Source organism: Paramormyrops kingsleyae, chromosome 15 (assembly GCF_048594095.1).
Source record: "Paramormyrops kingsleyae isolate MSU_618 chromosome 15, PKINGS_0.4, whole genome shotgun sequence".
NCBI lineage: Eukaryota > Metazoa > Chordata > Actinopteri > Osteoglossiformes > Mormyridae > Paramormyrops > Paramormyrops kingsleyae.
The window spans coordinates 8315179-8333887 of record NC_132811.1 but is presented as its reverse complement, the minus strand read 5'-3'; the positions used below and the strand labels follow the sequence as shown (position 1 = coordinate 8333887).

General features: G+C 38.4%; 1 protein-coding gene across 9 annotated transcripts in view; it reads left to right on the top strand.

Annotated features, from left to right (window-relative positions):
• nlgn1 (neuroligin 1) overlaps positions 1 to 18709 on the top strand; it is a 183201-nt gene that overhangs the window by 75637 nt on the left and 88855 nt on the right. For 6 of the 9 annotated variants that reach the window (XM_023844278.2, XM_023844268.2, XM_023844271.2 and 3 more), the window contains 2 exons: positions 2093 to 2152; positions 6279 to 6431. In XM_023844278.2, the coding sequence (XP_023700046.1) occupies positions 2093 to 2152; positions 6279 to 6431 (213 nt within the window). The remainder of the gene's footprint in view (positions 1 to 2092; positions 2153 to 6278; positions 6432 to 18709) is intronic. The other 3 variants (XM_023844279.2, XM_023844276.2, XM_023844274.2) reach the window with 1 other exon arrangement.

Genomic DNA, 18709 nt, shown 5'->3' with positions numbered 1-18709 from the left:
ATAGTATGTGAACACAGTGATAACCTGAATGACAATACAATGAAATAGGCTTTTTTCATCCCTCCCTCGGGGTGCGATTTTATTGAACATTGTAGACATCAGCAGAATGACACGCCTTCTGCTTACTGCTGCAGTAGTTAAATTTGCATTTATTATGCTTCCATTGAACTGCCTGAACAGATTTTTAGCACATATTTTCGGCAGATATTTTCTGTTTGCCCATGAGGTGATATTCCGATGTGATATTCTTCGCTGATGATCATGATGAATGGTTTGTTTTATTGGCTGTGGCGTAACTTTCTCCGCACACCAAATTGGGCTCTGTTCTTTCTTTCATGTAGCCTCCTGTTCGTATGCATCTATTTTGCCTGTCCTGCTATTGCAGGACAATAACCAATTTTTTCTGAATTGCAAATTTGGAAAATTTCTGATCTTCTGCTCTTTAAAAAGAATTGGAGAAGTATGTGTACTTTTTTATTTGCATTTTTTTTAAACACTAACTTTATCATTGACTTTTGTTTTCATTGGAGTAACAAGTAGGATGACATCATATTGTACCTACAACATGGAAGTGATTATTGGTAACTCTACTTTCTATCTGAATACTTTCAACTGAACAGTCTTAAGGTATCATTTGCAACATTTTTGTTTTGCTGCAGGATTTAATTTGCTAAACCCAGAAAAATGTAAGGGAAAGTTCTGTTTATGTATTTATGAAAATGCCTTGTCAAAAATAACAGGAGTCATTGCCAGTTTCCCCTAACCTTCTTTTCTTCTCTTGCTTAATGCCGTATGGTATTATGCCGTATGGTATTATGCCATCTGTAGTTGAGTGCCAACTGAGGAGACGCAGTAAACAACAATGAAACAAAATGAATATGCAAGTGCATGATTTCAAACTTTTGGGGGATTTTCATTGTCATCCGCCGTCTCGTGAGATCTGATATGTATCCATCTTCTTGTCCTCAAGATGCATGATTTTCATAGCGTTGTCAGTAATAAGGAAACGCCTCCTTTCATCCAATCAAAACGTCCACCATCCTGTTGCATGCTTTTCCATGGTTTTGTGAGGCGATGGATTTATAAATCCATGCACAGCAGTCGTTTACTTTTTTTTTTTATATGCTTGCCTCACTGGTATTGCTTCCTGAATGACGTTCAGTTTGTGCTTCATTTCTTAGAATTAATCCTTAATCATTTGGAATCCTTTGCCATAGCCTTTGACTTACTTGCTGCTTTCTTATTTTGCAAATGAGAATATTAATGTGAAGCACATGAAACAATTAACCTTTCACCACACACTTTAAACCACTATTTTATTTATATGCATTGTGGTACCTTACAGCCTGATTACACATTTTTCTTGCTTTTTTAAACTATATTTTCTGATCGTGCAGTTTTTTTCTGTATAGTTAAAAAAATACATTGATTATTCTCCATACTTTAAGTATTTCCATATTTTGTTCATAAATTCTCTAGGCAGATGCGTTCTGAAAATAGTTTTCAAGTTTGTATCATACATTGAATTGTCTCTTTCTTAAATTATGACTTTAAATATAGGTATATTTAAGCAAATAATAAAGCAGTGAATAGTCAAAGGTTTATTAGTTGAACTGCAGTGCTTTTTCTGATGAAAATATGTCTGTTTTTTTAATTGTATTTAAGGGTTGTGTATTTGATTCTGTGCGTGCGTGCGTGCGTGCGTGTGTGTGTGTGTGTGTGTGTGTGTGCACGCACGCACATGCACATTTGTCTTTAGCTGTTTTCTCTAAAAACGACTTGTCTGGTTGTCACCTTAAATTCCCACAACTTTATAACTACATGTTTTTTAAACAATATTTTTCAAAATGGAGTACACTTTTTAAGCATTTGAAATAGTTTCTTGACCTGTGTTTCTTGTTGTCTCAAAAAAGATTTTGTAATATTTTGGGTCACAAGTGAAGTGTGTATTATACCTCTTTTTTGTGTGACACAGCTATTGTCTTCAAAGGGGAAAAACAAATATTTTCTGATCTTCTTTTTAGACCCATTTTTCTGATGTGTGTGTTCTTGAATGCCTTGTTTCCTCCATTTTCTCCATTCTTGATCCTAGGTCCCCTTACAAAGAAACAGAATGATGATTTAGGTGATAATGAAGGTACAGAAGACGAAGGTATTTTTGACAGCAAACTTTATGCATGACCAGGAACCTCCAATATTCTTCTTTATTTTTCTTAAATTTCTTGTTTTTTTGAGTGAAGACTTTTTCTTCCCATTTTTGCTGGATGTTTTGTCATTTTTGCTTGTTCTAGAGTTTGTGTTTTCCAATTATTCTAGATTGTTTCATTTTACTAAACATAACATGTTTTTGCTTGAATTATATTTTAGTTTGTTTTTTTAAATGTTGCATCCCATCGAAAATGAATACATATACTGACTATTAATCCTTTTAGTAATTCTTAACACTTTTTGTGCATGTTTTCAAACCCTGTGGTTTTTTTAGGCAATGTTTGAACTCATTAATTAGATGAAAATCAGACATATGTAAAACATACTAATCTCTGAAGTTTTATATCTAATGTCCAGTGTAGCAACTGAAAACAAACAAAAAAAAACCATTAAAACATTTCCTATGCAGCATTGTATGTTCTTTCAATTCATATTGCCGCACGCTTAAGTAATGCATTTGCATTTGTGCTTTGAGCATTTGAATACCTCCTGAATATTCAGGAGAAATATTTACTTATATTTACTGCAATACTTAATTTTTTTAACTTAATATTTTAAGTATGTTAAGATTATAAAATAAACTGAATGAAATAAACTGAATATCACACAGAACAAAACAGTAGTTATATAAGATATGGTTTAAAAGCAGCAAACCAGCCTGTAATATCCCAGTAAGACTATAAATCCCTGTACCACCTATCAGCTTTTGGCATCAAGGAAGGCTGACAACGCTTGCCACTTTCTCGGGATCAGGGTCAGCTTATTAGCCTGCAATTTGTCCAAATTTAGGGTATATGCTGCAAGATATACAGGATGTGTATGTCTGCAACGTTCCTAAGGGGAAAACCCAGTGGAAAGATGCGTGAAAGCATAACATAAACCCGGAAGATACTAGGAAGAGTCCTTCTTTTAGCACTTGCAGTTTGCTGCAGCAGGGGAACCTGGGGAAGATCCCAGCATGCTGGTGTGTGGAGAACATCTGCCCTGGTGGTGACCCCAGGCCTGAAGCTGCAACCTCACAGGACGATGACTGATAAACTGTTAGTGACATACAACCAAAAATGCCTACAAGCTCAGATTATCTTCAAAGCCTCTGGTAATTGCAAGTGTGCTAATGTAAGTTTTGTGGAATGGTCTGTACAAGTACACAGGAGGACCCGTATCACCCCTAAAACAAGCCACGACAGCTGGGATCAGACCGAAACTGATGGCTAGCATGTAAAAGGATACCTCTTATATGGGAGGACCTCTCACACCTTGAAAACGTCTCAAGATAACTGGGAACAGATTGAAGCTGGTGGTGAAAATACTTCCTGCTTAGGTTATACTAGGACACCTCTTTTTCAAGCAGTTATACCGCAGAGACTGGAAATAGAAGTATATGGGAGAAGCCGTAACACTTCCAAAGACAACCGAAGACAGCTGGGAACTGACTGAAGCTGGAAAAGAAAATAGTTCATGGCTAGGAGGTACGAAGACACCTCCTCCACAAACAGTTACCCCCGAGAGACTGGAAAAGTTGCACGGAAACAAGTGTGTTGACAGCAATTGTTTCAGCATTCTTTCCAAAATGGAAGTCTTTACCAATGGAGGAGGCTAAAGCTGGTGATTAGATCGAAGGACCGGAACCTCAGTGAACACCTGGAATGGTGCCATCTGGAACGTGCGTTAAGCTGACCCAGGTTTCTATCACTACAGGAAACACTTGGAAGAAAGTCCTATGCGTGCATCAAATACCGCTGCATTTTTGGCAACAGGGCCGATACTATAGCTCTTCCAAAGGCCATGCCAGTGGTAAACAGGGTTCCTTAATGTGATGTATAACATGACCTACCTTACCCACTTTGGCCAGGCCCCTCATTAGAGCTTGTAATGCACTCTACTTTTGAGCATTCTTGTAAATAGTTCCTGTAATTACAATAGATACAGTATATCAATGGGATTTGAAAGCTGTAGTTTACGGTGCTACAAAATACGTTGACAGTCCGCCTACAGCTGCCCACTCTTTTATTAATCCTAAGCAAATCCCCCAACTGTGTGGTAATTAGGAAAACATGCATGTCTAAAATTCTTGTTAATTAATCAGCAGGTATGGCTAAAACAATGGTGGAACCATATGGTTTCTAATATGGGATGTATTTTTCAGATCTTGTGAAATAAGCTCCGATTACTCTTTTATTATGGCTTCAATTAATCTGTGGCAATACAGTACCCCCTGAATGTGTTCATCATGAGATTAAGGCATTAGAAGTGAGCAGAGGAATCGTTATGAGCTACTAGAAAGAATTTAATAGTTTGAGCTAGTAGGATAATCCTCTTTAATACTGTAGACAATATGCTTAGAAAACCATACACCATGACCTCAGCGGGACCTTTTCTGAGAAAAATAAGGATTTTCTCCAGCTGCGGAAACAGTGGAAACCCTGGATCCAGTGGAGGAGGTGGACTGGGCCAAGATCTACACAGTATATATTCATTTTGGATGCTTTTCAACAGCTAGTGGTTTCTACAAAAAACTACATTTTGATTTTTTTTAAACATTTACGTATTTAGCAGGGGCTTTTATCCAAAGCCTCATACAAAGTGAGAAAAGCTTGGGGTCAAAGCACATCCAGTGTTCCAGAAGCTGTTAAAGACCTTGCTTGAGGACCCAACTGTGAGGACCCATGATTACCCTGGGATGAATCTACACTCTTTTGGACTTGAGCACAGTAACGAAATCGACACACTTTCCTGATCAGAAACCGTCCCAAAAGTCATTTGGAAGTATTCCTTTGTATCACTTTTGCCAGCTTTGGGTGGAATTCTTTGGAATCAGCTTTGCTTGGTTAAAGGGGTGAATATAAAACAGTAGAAAGATCACCCAATATTAAATACTCAATCTTAGTGCTGCTGAAACTATCTATAGTTCTTGAATCCCATCTGGCTTTGTCAGACTAAAAACAATCCACAGTGATTAGTCGGCATACAACTTAAGTTAAGATGTGTTAAACCAATTACAACAATACTGCTATGGGTCAGAAAAGCTCTAATACATTTGCAGCTGAAAAGAGCTGTGAACGAGTGATCTGCTAGGGCTATCAGACTCCTGTTCTTGCTTTGTATCAGTAAGGAATTTTATGTCAGTCTAAACTCACCTTGTATGCAGATTTCATAGAGAATTCCTTAAGTAATGTTTTCATTCAAAATGTGGCCTGGGATTAGGCTCACCTACTGTTAATCGCTGTACATCTATCTGCATATAGCCCCAGTGATTCAGAGATTTTTGTTTGTGATCACCTGGCTTGTGTCTCTGCCCTGCCGCCTTTCTATATGATTCAGCTGGTCCAGTGTGATTCATTTACTTTATCAAAGTTAATAAAAGGTGTAAGGTTTCTGACACGAATGACGGAATCCCGCTCACTCACTGCAGAGGCTCATCCTCTGTGTCTATGAATCACAGTACAGTCCTTTGCAATAATACACGGCTTTGTCTGCTGAGATGTGGAGATTAAAAGCAGGGGGGCTCTTTCATGTTCCTCTGCGCTTCACACTGAGCCCACCTCCCCAGCCCCCCACCCCTGAACATGACCCAACCCGGCTGTGTAGTTTAACCAAAAAAATACTGCAATTCCTGAGAAAGTTGACATAAAACCCCTTTTTATTGTGATTCCGTTCTTTCACAGTTGCTCTTGAGTTGACCTTAATGAAAATTTTTACGTATTTTGTGTCCAAAAAACAAAACAAAAGAACAGTGGTATCCATAATAATTGTTTCATTTTCTTCCATTCAAAATCTATCAATAACAAATTATTCAAAATGGGCATATTAATAAATCCTTTTTTGTTACTAAATTTCTGTTTGAAAGCAGGCTGGTTTGTGGAATCCTTATATTAAGAAAATGTTTAAATTAGCTTTTCAATATTAAGGACGATAAAATATCTTTAAATTAGTCTCCAAAATCATAACATACTGTACATGCTGCTTAGGAAATGAATGCCAAAGACAATTATCGGTAATTTATTTGACTGTAAGCTGACCAAAACTAATCTGGAAGTTGCCAGATTGAATGATTTATTTTCCTTTTCCAGACATCCGTGAGAGTGGCAGCCCGAAACCAGTAATGGTATTTATCCACGGGGGATCTTACATGGAAGGAACTGGAAATATGTTTGATGGGAGCATCTTGGCAAGCTATGGGAATGTCATAGTCATCACCATGAACTACCGACTTGGAGTGTTAGGTAAGGTAACACCTCTTTATTTTCTGTTCTCATTCACCATGCTTCTAAATATACTTACCTGCGAAACATTGATAAAAACAGAATTGTCACTTCTATTCACACATGCACACAAACACACCTACAATTTTTGTACGCCTACTCTTGTCGGGACTTTTGATTGGCTCTTATTTTCAATACACCCAAACCAAATTAATTCAGATATAGGTTTGAATAGCCTAAACCAGTGTTTCTCAACACGGACCCCAGACAGTCCATATTTTTGCTCCCTCCCAGCCCTGGAGCAAACCATGTGCCTTCTGGGGGTCCCCAAGGATCGGGTTGAGAAAGGCTGACCTAAACTATGTTTTGATTCTGTTTCTTTTGTTTTTTTTTAAAGCTCATGTGGTTGTGAAAATGTGTTTGTTTGGTTGCCACAATGTTTACGTAATTTTCACAAGTTTTTCTTTAATGGGGGCATTTTCAGCCATTTATTTCCACAAAGACAGTTAAAAAATACTATGGGGGTGCAAAGACAAAAACATTGAAACAGACATCCCTTATATCCACTATTATTTCATGATCCTCCTCTAGTAACAATAGGACAATTAATTTTATTAGATATAAAAATTATTTTTAACTTCTTTTTAACTGCAAGTGTGTGATCTTAACTGTATGCTTTTTAGGGTTGCCAGGTAAGTGACATTCAGTGTGAGAAAAACTGCTGGTGCCCAAGGATGTTATTGAATCGTTGTTGAATACAAGATGTTCCACATGTGGGCAATGTGTGGTTGGATCAGCTCAGACCTACGTTCCTGAAATTAAAAAGCAATTAATGAGTCTTAGAAGCTGTCAGCCGTCTGATCTGTTGGTAATGCCGGCTTCTGTAATTCATCTAAAGAGATGGATGCCTCTGTCTCCTTATCATGTGTTTCTGTGGGAGAGCAGAATGTGAAAGGCCAATTAAAATGCGCTTGACTGTACTGTCAAAAAGAAGGAAATGAACTGGCTGTGAACGGCACAGTCGCTTTCTGTGGTCCTGGTCTGTTTGCTTTCTGTAATGTAGTCCGGCTTGTTTGTGGTGCTCCCATCCGTTGACTTGTCATCTCTTCACAAGCTGTTGGCTGTTGGAAAAACGAATTCTAGTTGCTTTGGACCAAAATTGCAACAACAAGAGGCACTTGAGAAACAAATGATATGGTGTCATTCAGTGTAGCTGATATTTAAAATATGTTCACTGAATAATGTACAAGAAGTCTCAACTTGATTCACTCTTTTCAGGCAAAAAAAGTAGAAGTCTTTAACAATAACGTTTACTGTGTTATATTTCTGGTTATGTTTTGTTTACTTGTATTACAATGATTACATTGTCTTCAGTTTTACTTTTTGCGGAAACAAAATTATTAGAAATATTGTTGAATGAACTCAGATATGTTCAACAGTTTGTAATGTACTCATGAATGCAAACTATAAGCTGTGTGATTTTACTAATTAATGTTTGTAATATTTTCGTAGTTGTAATGTTTTGCATTGTCATTGACATTTTCAGAGTGGATTTTGATTTGATTATAGTGTCTCCTAGCTTATTATGTATTAGTATCATTTATGTATAACCAAGGCCGTAATTATAATATATTTGGGGGGGGGGGGAGGGGTGCGCGTCCCAGATGTCCTCACAATGCCCCCCCCCGCATGTATATATTGTGTATATATATATATACTGCGCTTCCTGTTTTGAAGCAGAGCGCACGTAAAAACAAGAAAAACAAGGAGTGCATGAGTGCCATATGATTTTTGATGATACTTGGCGCTCGTAAACCAGGACTTGCTCGGTTTCTAAGTCAAAATTTATTAATAATCTTTGCTCATCTTGCGGAACACTCGTAAACTGTGTTACTCGTAATCCGAGGTTCCACTGTATTCTGATAATTTAATGAAACAGCATGTAATTGTGAGTTTTATCAACTTAAGGGTCATGTTTATTGAAAGTAATATGAGAAGTCTTTGTTAAGCTGCAACTAAAACACATTTATTGTCATTTTACTTAACTGTTATTAACATTCGGTTTATTCATTAGTCAGAGAACACAGAAACCAGGGTTTCTCAGGGACAAATATTACTTCAAATTTTTTTGTGGTTCCTTTCTTATTTGATGTCCTTGCAGTTTACCACAAAAGTCCTTGAATTATCTTCACTGGAACCAACTGGGCTGCTCCTGTCAAGCTGACCAACACAATCCAGACATTTCACAGAACAAATTTTGCTCCCAGACAATACATGTTGTGCAGTGATGGGCAAAGGGCTCAAACCGATAGACGGATCTTAGCTGTCAAATCCAACTTGTCACAATGAATGGATTTTAGCTTTTCAGCTCCTGGCCATTTATAGGATCTTGGCTGCTATACATGATCAAGGTTTCTTGATGCTTTGCCCTAGGACTGACATGCTTTACGCAGAAAGTACGACACATGGCAAAATTAAAGTTCTGTCAGTAGAGGCGATTTTAGATACTCTGGGGGCCCTAGGCAAAAAATTCCATGGGGCCCTCCAACTCTCCTTCCCCCCTGCATGGTAAAATTTCTTACCTTTATTTTACCTTGATGTGTAAATTAATAAACACAATTTAATAAACACAAGACCTTAATTTCAGTTTTGTTAAAAACAGATTACACAAATAAAGCAGATTTGTCGTTACGATGTCACTGGCTGCCCTCGGGGCCTCCCCCCAGCTCGGGGCCCCAGGCCATTGCCTGCCCTGCCTGTCCTGTCCTGCTCAACTTACACACACGAGCCAAAGAAAATGTGCCCTAACTAAAAAGCTAATCCTTCACACCAGAACAGCCATACAATATCTCTTCTGAACAATCGGTCTGTTTTGTTTGGATTTTCGAGCTGCTTAGTTTTCTGTTAATATGACCTATGGTTACCTTGAATGTTCCTAAGATGGCAACTATTCTGCTAAAATGCCCCTGTCCCAAGGAGGGCTGGTAATGTATGGACTGCTTGATTCCTTCTCCTGGCCAGTGAAATTGTAGTGTCAAGCTTTCTGGTAAAGGACCTCACTACCTGTACAGTACATTGCAGATACTGTAGGAGAGACGATTACATTGAAATGGACATTGAACGTGAAAAATATTCTTTGGCAAGACATGATCCTTATATTCTTGATACATCATCTTAGGTCCACTGTCCTATATTCATCATTGTCCTTTTGTATGTAATGCATGTTTCTGAATTAATTGTGTACGCATCCATTGGGGTAATGCAATTCATAGTGCTACTGGACAGGTGTGCTGACGGTGTGGTGTGTTGATCTGTGAAGGTTCTTTGCACATCTGGTGGCCTTGATTATTGAATATTAAGGTTACTCTGCAATACGAACAGTTTATTTCATCCCTCGGAAGCTTCCCAATGACCCACTCATGGGGGGCCATGTCAACACATACAAGCCACTGTCAATTGTCCACAAACACAATTAGTTATGAGTGCAGTCAGGACCAAGCAGGCCAATGTATTCCTTCAGCCAATAGCTTGCGGCTCCTCTTGTAATTTAGTTTACTTCCTTCATTTCACTGCAAGTAGCAGTCACATATTAATGGGATCGAACATTAATGACTAGTGAACCCATGTTCTTTTGCTATGCTAGCTGAACTTTGGGAGGCTTGTTTAAAACGGCAGGTACTCGATGGCACACGCAATTAACGCCAATTCTTATGCAAGCATATTATCGAAAGGTCAAACTTCAGTGGTGGGAGGACGATGAGGTCTCGCGTTTCCTTCACAATCCTTAGCTGTATTCTAGAGCCATTTTCAAGAGTTTTTCTTGCTTTTTTAAATATGAATGGATCCTGTGAGCTGATTAGCACATATTGACCAGGAGTCAAAGAGAATGATAGTATTGTTCACTGTACTTTCTTTTTACTAAATGGGGACAGACACATACTGTGAACAAGAATGGCAGTAGAGTCAATTTTCTACCTGGTCTAACTGGAACTGATATATTAAGGCTTTGTTTTGCAGTCCTTGCGCAGGAGTTGCTCTAACCACTATTAAAAATTCTCGCAAATTCATTGTCAATAATTTTCAAATGGCTGATTTTATTTTAATTTTTTTTACTTCACAATCAATCTTATTTTAGTTTCTGATTGAGGAATTGTGGATGAGAATTAGATTTTGTATTTTTTTTTGAGAATACTATATTATTTTGAAATAATATATTTATAGATATTGGTGTCTCATCCAGGATGTCTCCATCCTTGGTCCAGCCTCAGAATCACCTCAATGTAACTATTATGCCAAAATTGCTTAATAGCATCATGGATTGAGGAACCTCATGTTCTGCATGTGTTAGTTGCTCAGATTGCCGGTTCAAATCCCGGAGTCTGCAGAGTTATTTCACCATGGGGCCCCTTAACATCAATTGCTCTAGAGACTGGATTTCCCTACTTCCTCAATTGTATATTGCTTTAGAAAATAGCATCTCCTAAATAAATAAATGTCATGATTTCTTCAGACCCCCATTAACGGCAAATCAATAAGTCCTGGGGCACTGCTTGCAGTGTGGATCTGTAAGGCTGCATTCAGAAAAGGAGTTAAAAAATTGCATCAAACTCCATCAATCTTTTACAGACAATGATAAGAATAATAATTGTTTTTTTTTTTCAAATAAAAAACAAGAGGTTTATTAAGTCCAACACCATAAACTCTTAATAAAATAATAAAAATGTATCAGTTTTAAAACAAAGCCTGCACAACTTGAATGCGTAATAAATAAAGCTAGGTTCATTCAAAATGACCATTAACCTGTGAATGAATTTTAACGATAACCATAAATATAACACAGTTCAGTTTAATCTATGAATCAATGCTTTAATGCACTTTTATTTCTGTGATGAATAAGCAAATAGCACTAACCCTAGAGAGAACCTGTTTTTGTAAAAAAAAAATCATACTGATGCCAGTGAGAGGGGTTAACTTTTAAATTAAATGTAAAAAATAAAAAGCTTTTTACAATTGTTGATAATTTATTGTGACTCTGACTTTTAGATCTGTTTCGCTTTTCAGTTTCAGATTAAGAAATGACAAAATTTTGTGCCAGTCTGCCAGGCAGCTATACCCTTTCGAGAGCATTTGCGAAACAGATTGCTTCCATCTGTATTTGTATACATATAATGAGAATATCTTTGTCTGTCTGCCTGTCAGTCAGTCAGACAGTCAGTCATCCACATATCATGATTAGGGTCTCCTGGTCTCCTGGAACTTATCTCAGGCAGAAGTGGACACAACACTGGGATATGAACATCGTGTTTAATAAACAGCCTGCACTGTGTGTGTGTGCCGTGTGCATGGTGTCTCCCTGTGTTGCAACACCCATAGTAGTAATAATAATAATAATAATAATAATAATAATAATAATAATAATACATTCATCCTCTAACCACTTATCTTGGCCAGGGTTGGCTGGAGCCTGTTTCTGGCATCGTAGGGCACAGGTCCGCAGTACACCCTGGGCAGGATGCCCATTGCAGGGCTCAACGCTCATGCATAATTTAGAAATATGGTTATTAAAACTCTCTGCTGTGTTTGTGTAATGTACATGTTCAACAACAAGAACAATAACAATAATAATAATAATAATAATAATAATAATAAATTCTCTACCTCAGGGTACCAGGTGGTTATCCCTGGCACCGTGGGGGGTTATAGGCGGGGGCACACCCTGGATGGGATGCCAGGCCAGAGCAAGACACATACACACACATACACTTGTATGCTATGGGCAACATGGAGACACCAGTTAACCTAATTGCATGTCTTCGGACTGTGAGAGGAAACCTGAGTATGCAGAGGAAGCTCACATGATACTGGGGGAACATGAAGGATTCAGGCACCCAGCACTGGAGGTGTGAGGCAACAGTACTGTACCACCCACACTGGTCTCCAGTGTGCAGTGAAAATGCATCAGATTTCAGGTACAATATTGTTTAGTAGTTGCAGCTTATGGTGGTTAAATAAATTATGGTTAAATATAGCGATTCAGCAGCAGGATAACTGTGCTTCATAAGTGTTTACATTATAAATACAAATAAATCAGTGTTAGACTGAGATGAGTAGTTAGCTTTGGGGGTATCTTACTTTATTTGGAGACATAATTCACTTGGTAAAATGCTTGCACAAGTTATCCTTAAATTCTTATTATGATTGAAATTAAGACAATAAAACAGAAGTAAAAAATATCACCCTTTTCACTAGGGGGAATATTCTGGACTGACGGACCCTGCATGTCTGTTCTTTTCATCCATTTTCTCTTCTTCATTTAGGGGAAATGAACTTTTATTTATATTACAGTACATAGTGAAAATGCTATGTGTACAACCTTCAATGAAATAAGGATGCGAGTCTCGATATTATTTACATAAAATATGCTGCTTATCGAGTGCAGATTCATGGTGAGTCTGCCGCTCCATTGTGAAGTGCACTCACACACAATGTGCAATTTTGAGATGTCAATTTTCCAAAATGCATGTTGTGGGATTGATGGAGGAGATTGGAGTTTCTTGAAACTGAAGGCTGGGGTGAACATGCAAACTTCTCACACGCACAGCGTAGATGGGACTGAAAGACCCAATGCCAGGTGATGCTGCTAGACTCCATTCTGCTCTTGTCCTTTAATTTACTATCTGCAGTATAGCAGATGACGGCTTTGCCTTATTCAATTTTTTAAATTTCTTTGCCACATAATTGCTTCTTGAACTGAAAACCATTTTATCTTTAATCTATTTTTTAATCTTTGACCTAAAACATATTGTGTAGTCCTTCGAATGATGAAAGTCAGCATGACTTTACTCGTGTGAGTCATTTATATGACACAATATACACTGTTCAGACAAGCTGTATTAACCATGGTAATCCAATTAAATGCACCTTTACCATATGTCTGTACTTAATGTCAGGAAGAAAATCTGCCGCTGGATATTTCAACGGAGTTAATTGGCTTTTATCCTCAGAAGACTCAGAAGTCATGCTTTCACCTAACTCATGGGATTTGTGACTATATTTAGGGACAACTTTACTTGTATATTTTTTTATTTTCAGTCTAGGGTGTTTCAGCATTCCTTAGATCTCCTGTCCTAGGGAATGGTGTGGGTTATATACTTTTATATAGTGAAAGCTGAGGATTATTATCACAATCCTTCAGGTATTTCTTTGCTGTAATCTTGAGTCTCACATGTGCTGAGGCAGATGGTACTGCACTGCTACATGCTAGCTATTTACCATCTAGCATAAGGCTCAAAAGCTTCCTGACATCTGCATAGTAGTCAGCACAGCCTAGTAGATCGTTAACATGCTTGCTCTTTAACATGTAACATAAGCTTCAAAACCTTCTTTATGTCCACACGTTAGTCAGCATAGGGTAGTAGCCATTTAACATGTAGCATAAGCCTTAATAGCTTCTTTACGTCCACATGGTAGCTAGCATGGCCTAGTAGCTATTTAACATGCTAGCTATTTAACATGTAGGATACGCTTTAAAAGCTTCTTTATAATCCAACATGTAGTTACCAAGGCCCAGTAGATCACTGTCACCTCCTCCCTTGAAAGTTGCTGTCAGACAGCTCTCATCAGCAGAAACGTCAGGAACTTTCCTTCAATGAATATATCTAAAATTTAAGAGAAATGATGGAAAAATCCCATGAGGATTGCTAGTAATGGGGAAAATCTGGAACGGGACAGTTGCAGTGTTATACTTTCTCAAAATAATAATAATAATAATAATAAAAATTAAAATGAAATAACCGATTTGCTTTTAAGTTTGCCTTTAATCCACTGTGGAGAATTGGTTTGCATTTGCCAAGGAAATGTGTAGTAGTCTTCCTTTCTGAAAACTGCAAAGCCCATCTTTCTATACCTAATTCTGTTAGGTAATGTATACATATATCCTCAAAGGGGATAACCGGCTTATTTCTAACACAGCATTAGTTTTGTAATTTCCAGTGGGTGTGCACTTTATATTGATGCTTCTTAAAAGAATGAAACAGCAGAATCTTTTTTTTTTTTTTTTAAAGTTTATTCTAGGAATAATAATTGAAACGTCTCGGGGTGTTCTTTTCTTCATTTATATGCATCTAACGAACAGAATGGAAAAACTGAAAAGCAATCTTTAGTCACCGGAACTGGGAAGCAGTGCAGTCATGGGAGGAAATGCAGATTTGGTTGCTTCCTTTAAAATTAATTCCATTTCACCTAATTCCTTCTGCTAGGCGGTCTCAGTGTATGTCTTTTTTGTGCAATTTGGGTTATTTGGTTTAAACAGTGAAACGATTGTTTTTACTACCATGTGACAGGAACACTGATACCTAAACACATGACTGGGTTTCAATTTCGCCTCCTTGTCACAGGCGTAGTTTACAGCTGTGGATTTTGAAAGGCCGTGAAGAGTGAGATGTTTTCTGTTCTACATGCATTTTATCAAACCCCCTGGTGCCTTTAAACAGATCTCAGAGTTTGTCAAAGAAATACACAGAATGCACTTGTCCACCAGATGTAACGTATTTATTTATTTTTCTGACTTTGAAACTTAAATTTGTAGACATTTTAACTTGGTGAAGGCTTTCACCCAAAAATGCAGATATGTACAATGCACTGCAGTAACAGATAAACGAGATATAAACCGTGTGAACACCAAACACATTCTGTAGCTCATCGCATAATGAATCAGGAAGGTGTGCAGAGGCACTTGGGGTGATATAGCTTATGGATGCTCTTTCGGCAGCTGCATAATGTCATGCTCATGAAATCAAGCAAATGAGTAAGTATCCAATCTATCTATGTGTCTATCTGTCTGTCTGTCTGTCTCTCTGTCTGTCTGTCTCTCTATCTTTTGGTACAGCAGGATCTTAAAGCTTCAGAGACTGGGAATATGTGAAGTGAAAACTTTTCTCATTAAGTGGTGTGTCAAAAAGCCGGTTGTGTTGAAACTAATTTCATGAACTTAAGCCTTAAATGAAAGCTGGCAGTTGCAATCATGATGTGAGGAGCATTACATCTTCAGAAAGAGAAGTCAAGGCAGCATAGAGGCTGTTGTTCGCCATCCTTCCATTTTCTGTGGCCTAGCGATAAATGCACTGTAATTACCACTAAAAACATAGCCGATTCTGACGTCTTCATTCTTAAGTATGCTATCTGCTCCAATTAAAGTAAAGGCTCAAAGTAATATTAAGAGCTACAGTGAATTTCTGTACCACCCACTTTATAAATGCTCTGCTGGTGCATGTGGCCATTAATGACTTCATCTTTGTCTGAGTCATTCCGTAGAGGGATATTGTTAATATGCTTTGAGGAATAATAACGGGGGGAAAAAATCTGTTATATCCTGTATATCTAAAGACATGGAAACTTGCAACATACCTTATTACTTTAGTCTTTGATAATCTTTTGCACAGTTTAAGCCAGTTAAATGGACAGTCAAGTTTGAGCCAATTAAACGCACAGTCAAGACGAAAATGCACAAAACAATAAATAGAATAAAGATAAAAAGAAAGACAGAATAAGAAAATGTGCCATTAATAAACAAACATGTAGGCATATGAATAAGTGTGAGACAGCCAGATGACGGGTACAAACAGTTTGGGGTATGTGCAAATGAGCTTAGAGTCAATAGTGGTATAAATACAGTGAGTGACTATGTTTGGAAAGGTCCCGTAGGTGCCAGTGTGCATCTCATGGGACCCTATTTAGGAAGGCAAAGGCTGGAGGAAGCAAGGCATGATGGGATATTAAGGACATTTCTATGGGGCTTTCTGTTCACTAGGAAACAGACCACTCTATGAGCCCAGAAAAGTGCAGAGATGTCTGTCTGAAGACTGCCAAGGCAGGTCGTGGGATGTAAAACTCTGAGTGTGTCTGCAGTCTGGATAAGCAGCCCTCTATTTTAGTGGGGATAGGGTTGCTGAGCTGCTCCATGAGAGTGCAGTGACTGGCCTCCTTTTTATGTTGTACCCATGGAAGTGGAAAAGCTGCACTCTGAGACCTGATCAATATATTACCTGGCTTTTCCTGTGCAGCGGGATGCCGTATTGTTCAGCTTTCAGGACCCGCGGGAGCAGATTACCCAAAGATCACTGAGTCTATACTGACAAATGGCAAACCACTGTTTTCCCCTGATTAAAAAACATGTATGAATACACAGTTCTCTGCAAAATGCTATAATGAATGAACTTTTTTCCCCACGTAACAGCATCCTGCAGTCACATAATGGAAAACCTAAACTGATGTTCAGTCGTCTCGTCTCTCTCATTTCCAGAGTGTTCTTTATTATCCTGCCAGCAAGCACAGTGCTGTCTTTTCTACTGGAAAAACAGGGTAAAAGCCTCCAAGTATTTGCTCTTCACTAGAAGTAATTGTTCTAGCAGTTGTCTGTGAAATTCTGTATTGTAAATCAATACAAATGTTGCAATTCTAGTTTTTCATTACTATCACTTGCCAGTGTGAATTGCCAGTTTCACTGGTGCAGTCTGCAAGTAATAACTGTGTGCTGTTTATAATATTTTACATCACTTCATTCTGTCGAAAATAGTTTTCCAACAAATTGTGCAATCTAAGTGCCTATGTAGACAACCAGGAAAAATGGTCTATTATAGTAAAACAATGTTTTTTTATAAGCTACTAGCCCAAAATAGCAGCATTAAAACTGCTGCTTAGTGAAACAGGCTTCTCATTTGATTTCTTATCAGTGTTACCAGACATGGTGATACTGTCACTCTGTAATCTGTGTGTGTTTTAAATATTACAGCTTAAAATCTCAGTGACCTTGATCAGGCGAACGTGGAGGCCGCTTCTAGTGTCATCACAGACCTGGAGGTGTCATTATGTATTCACACATTTCTAGTGAAATCAGCTGCATAGTATGTAATCAGCGCGTGTGAGATCACGCGTGAAAATTCTATATGTTATTTAAATAGTGTAAAATTACAGAAGCGTAATCCAATAGGGTGTTCAGTTTTAATCATGCCTGTGAAATGACACTGATAGTATCTGATATGATTAAAGCAGTGCATTATGCATTTACTGTTTATTGCACTTGATTGTTCTTTTTTGACAGCAGCCTGTCATAATTGTACTATAAGCCAGTACTTCTTTTCTAAATAGGTGCAGATAAAAAGGGCTTTATTTGAATCCACATTTCCTCTTCAAAGTGATAAGAGTGTGTGCACTTTGGGATTACTCCACTGTGAGATGGCTCTCTCTATCTGTCCCTGAGGCAAGACTCCTCAGTGTAACCGTGGCAACTTAGTTTCCCATCGTCACTATTGAATCCTGTTACAGCGTGGCAAGGTTTCCATTGGGAACTGAATGAGACAGGAATTTCACTCATTTTAGTTTACTTGCAAACATAATTCCTGTATGATGGAGCACTTGCATATGCTGTGGGGATAGTACATACTACCGGTGACTCATTTTTGCATGGTGAAAAGATTCCCGTGCAAGTATCGAGAGTTTTTCTTCCACCTGATGTGATTTTTCTCTGTAATAACTGCTAACACTCAGTGTTCTTCATTCCCCCTGTGCATAGTAATAACATTAATGATCTTATGATGCCAATTATCTTATCGCATGATCTTATGATCTTATGAGATAGTGTTTTACTAGGAAAGTATGATCAGTTGTTGGCTGAAATGCACAGCATAAAACAATGACATCACTTGTGGTGGTTTATACAGAGCTGCAGACTGAAGTTTAGAAATATCATTGATTTGATTGTCTTCCCTTATGGCCTGTCTCTGCCCAGAAATGCTGCAGAATAAACATTTTGTATATTGTTTACGTGCATTGTGGTGTCAGCTGAATATGATGAAATACTGGACTGCTGTGTTTAACTGGCACAAACTTTAAATATAAAAAGTATTCTTTTAAAGTTGATATTGTTATCCTTCACTCTCAATCAGGGGTCGGTATCCATCTTACCTGATGAACTTATCGAACCACAACTGATCTCAGGCAGATAGTAACTCATCAGTTAGGACAGAAATCCTGCTGGATACCGACCCTCCGGGATCAGGGCTGCCTCCAGTATCAGGGCTGCCTCCGGGATCAGGGCTGCCTCCAGTATCAGGGCTGCCTCCGGGATCAGGGGCTGCCTCCGGGATCAGGGCTGCCTCCAGTATCAGGGCTGCCTCCAGTATCAGGGCTGCCTCCGGGATCAGGGCTGCCTCCGGGATCAGGGCTGCCTCCGGGATCAGGGCTGCCTCCAGTATCAGGGCTGCCTCCAGTATCATGGCTGCCTCCGGGATCAGGGCTGCCTC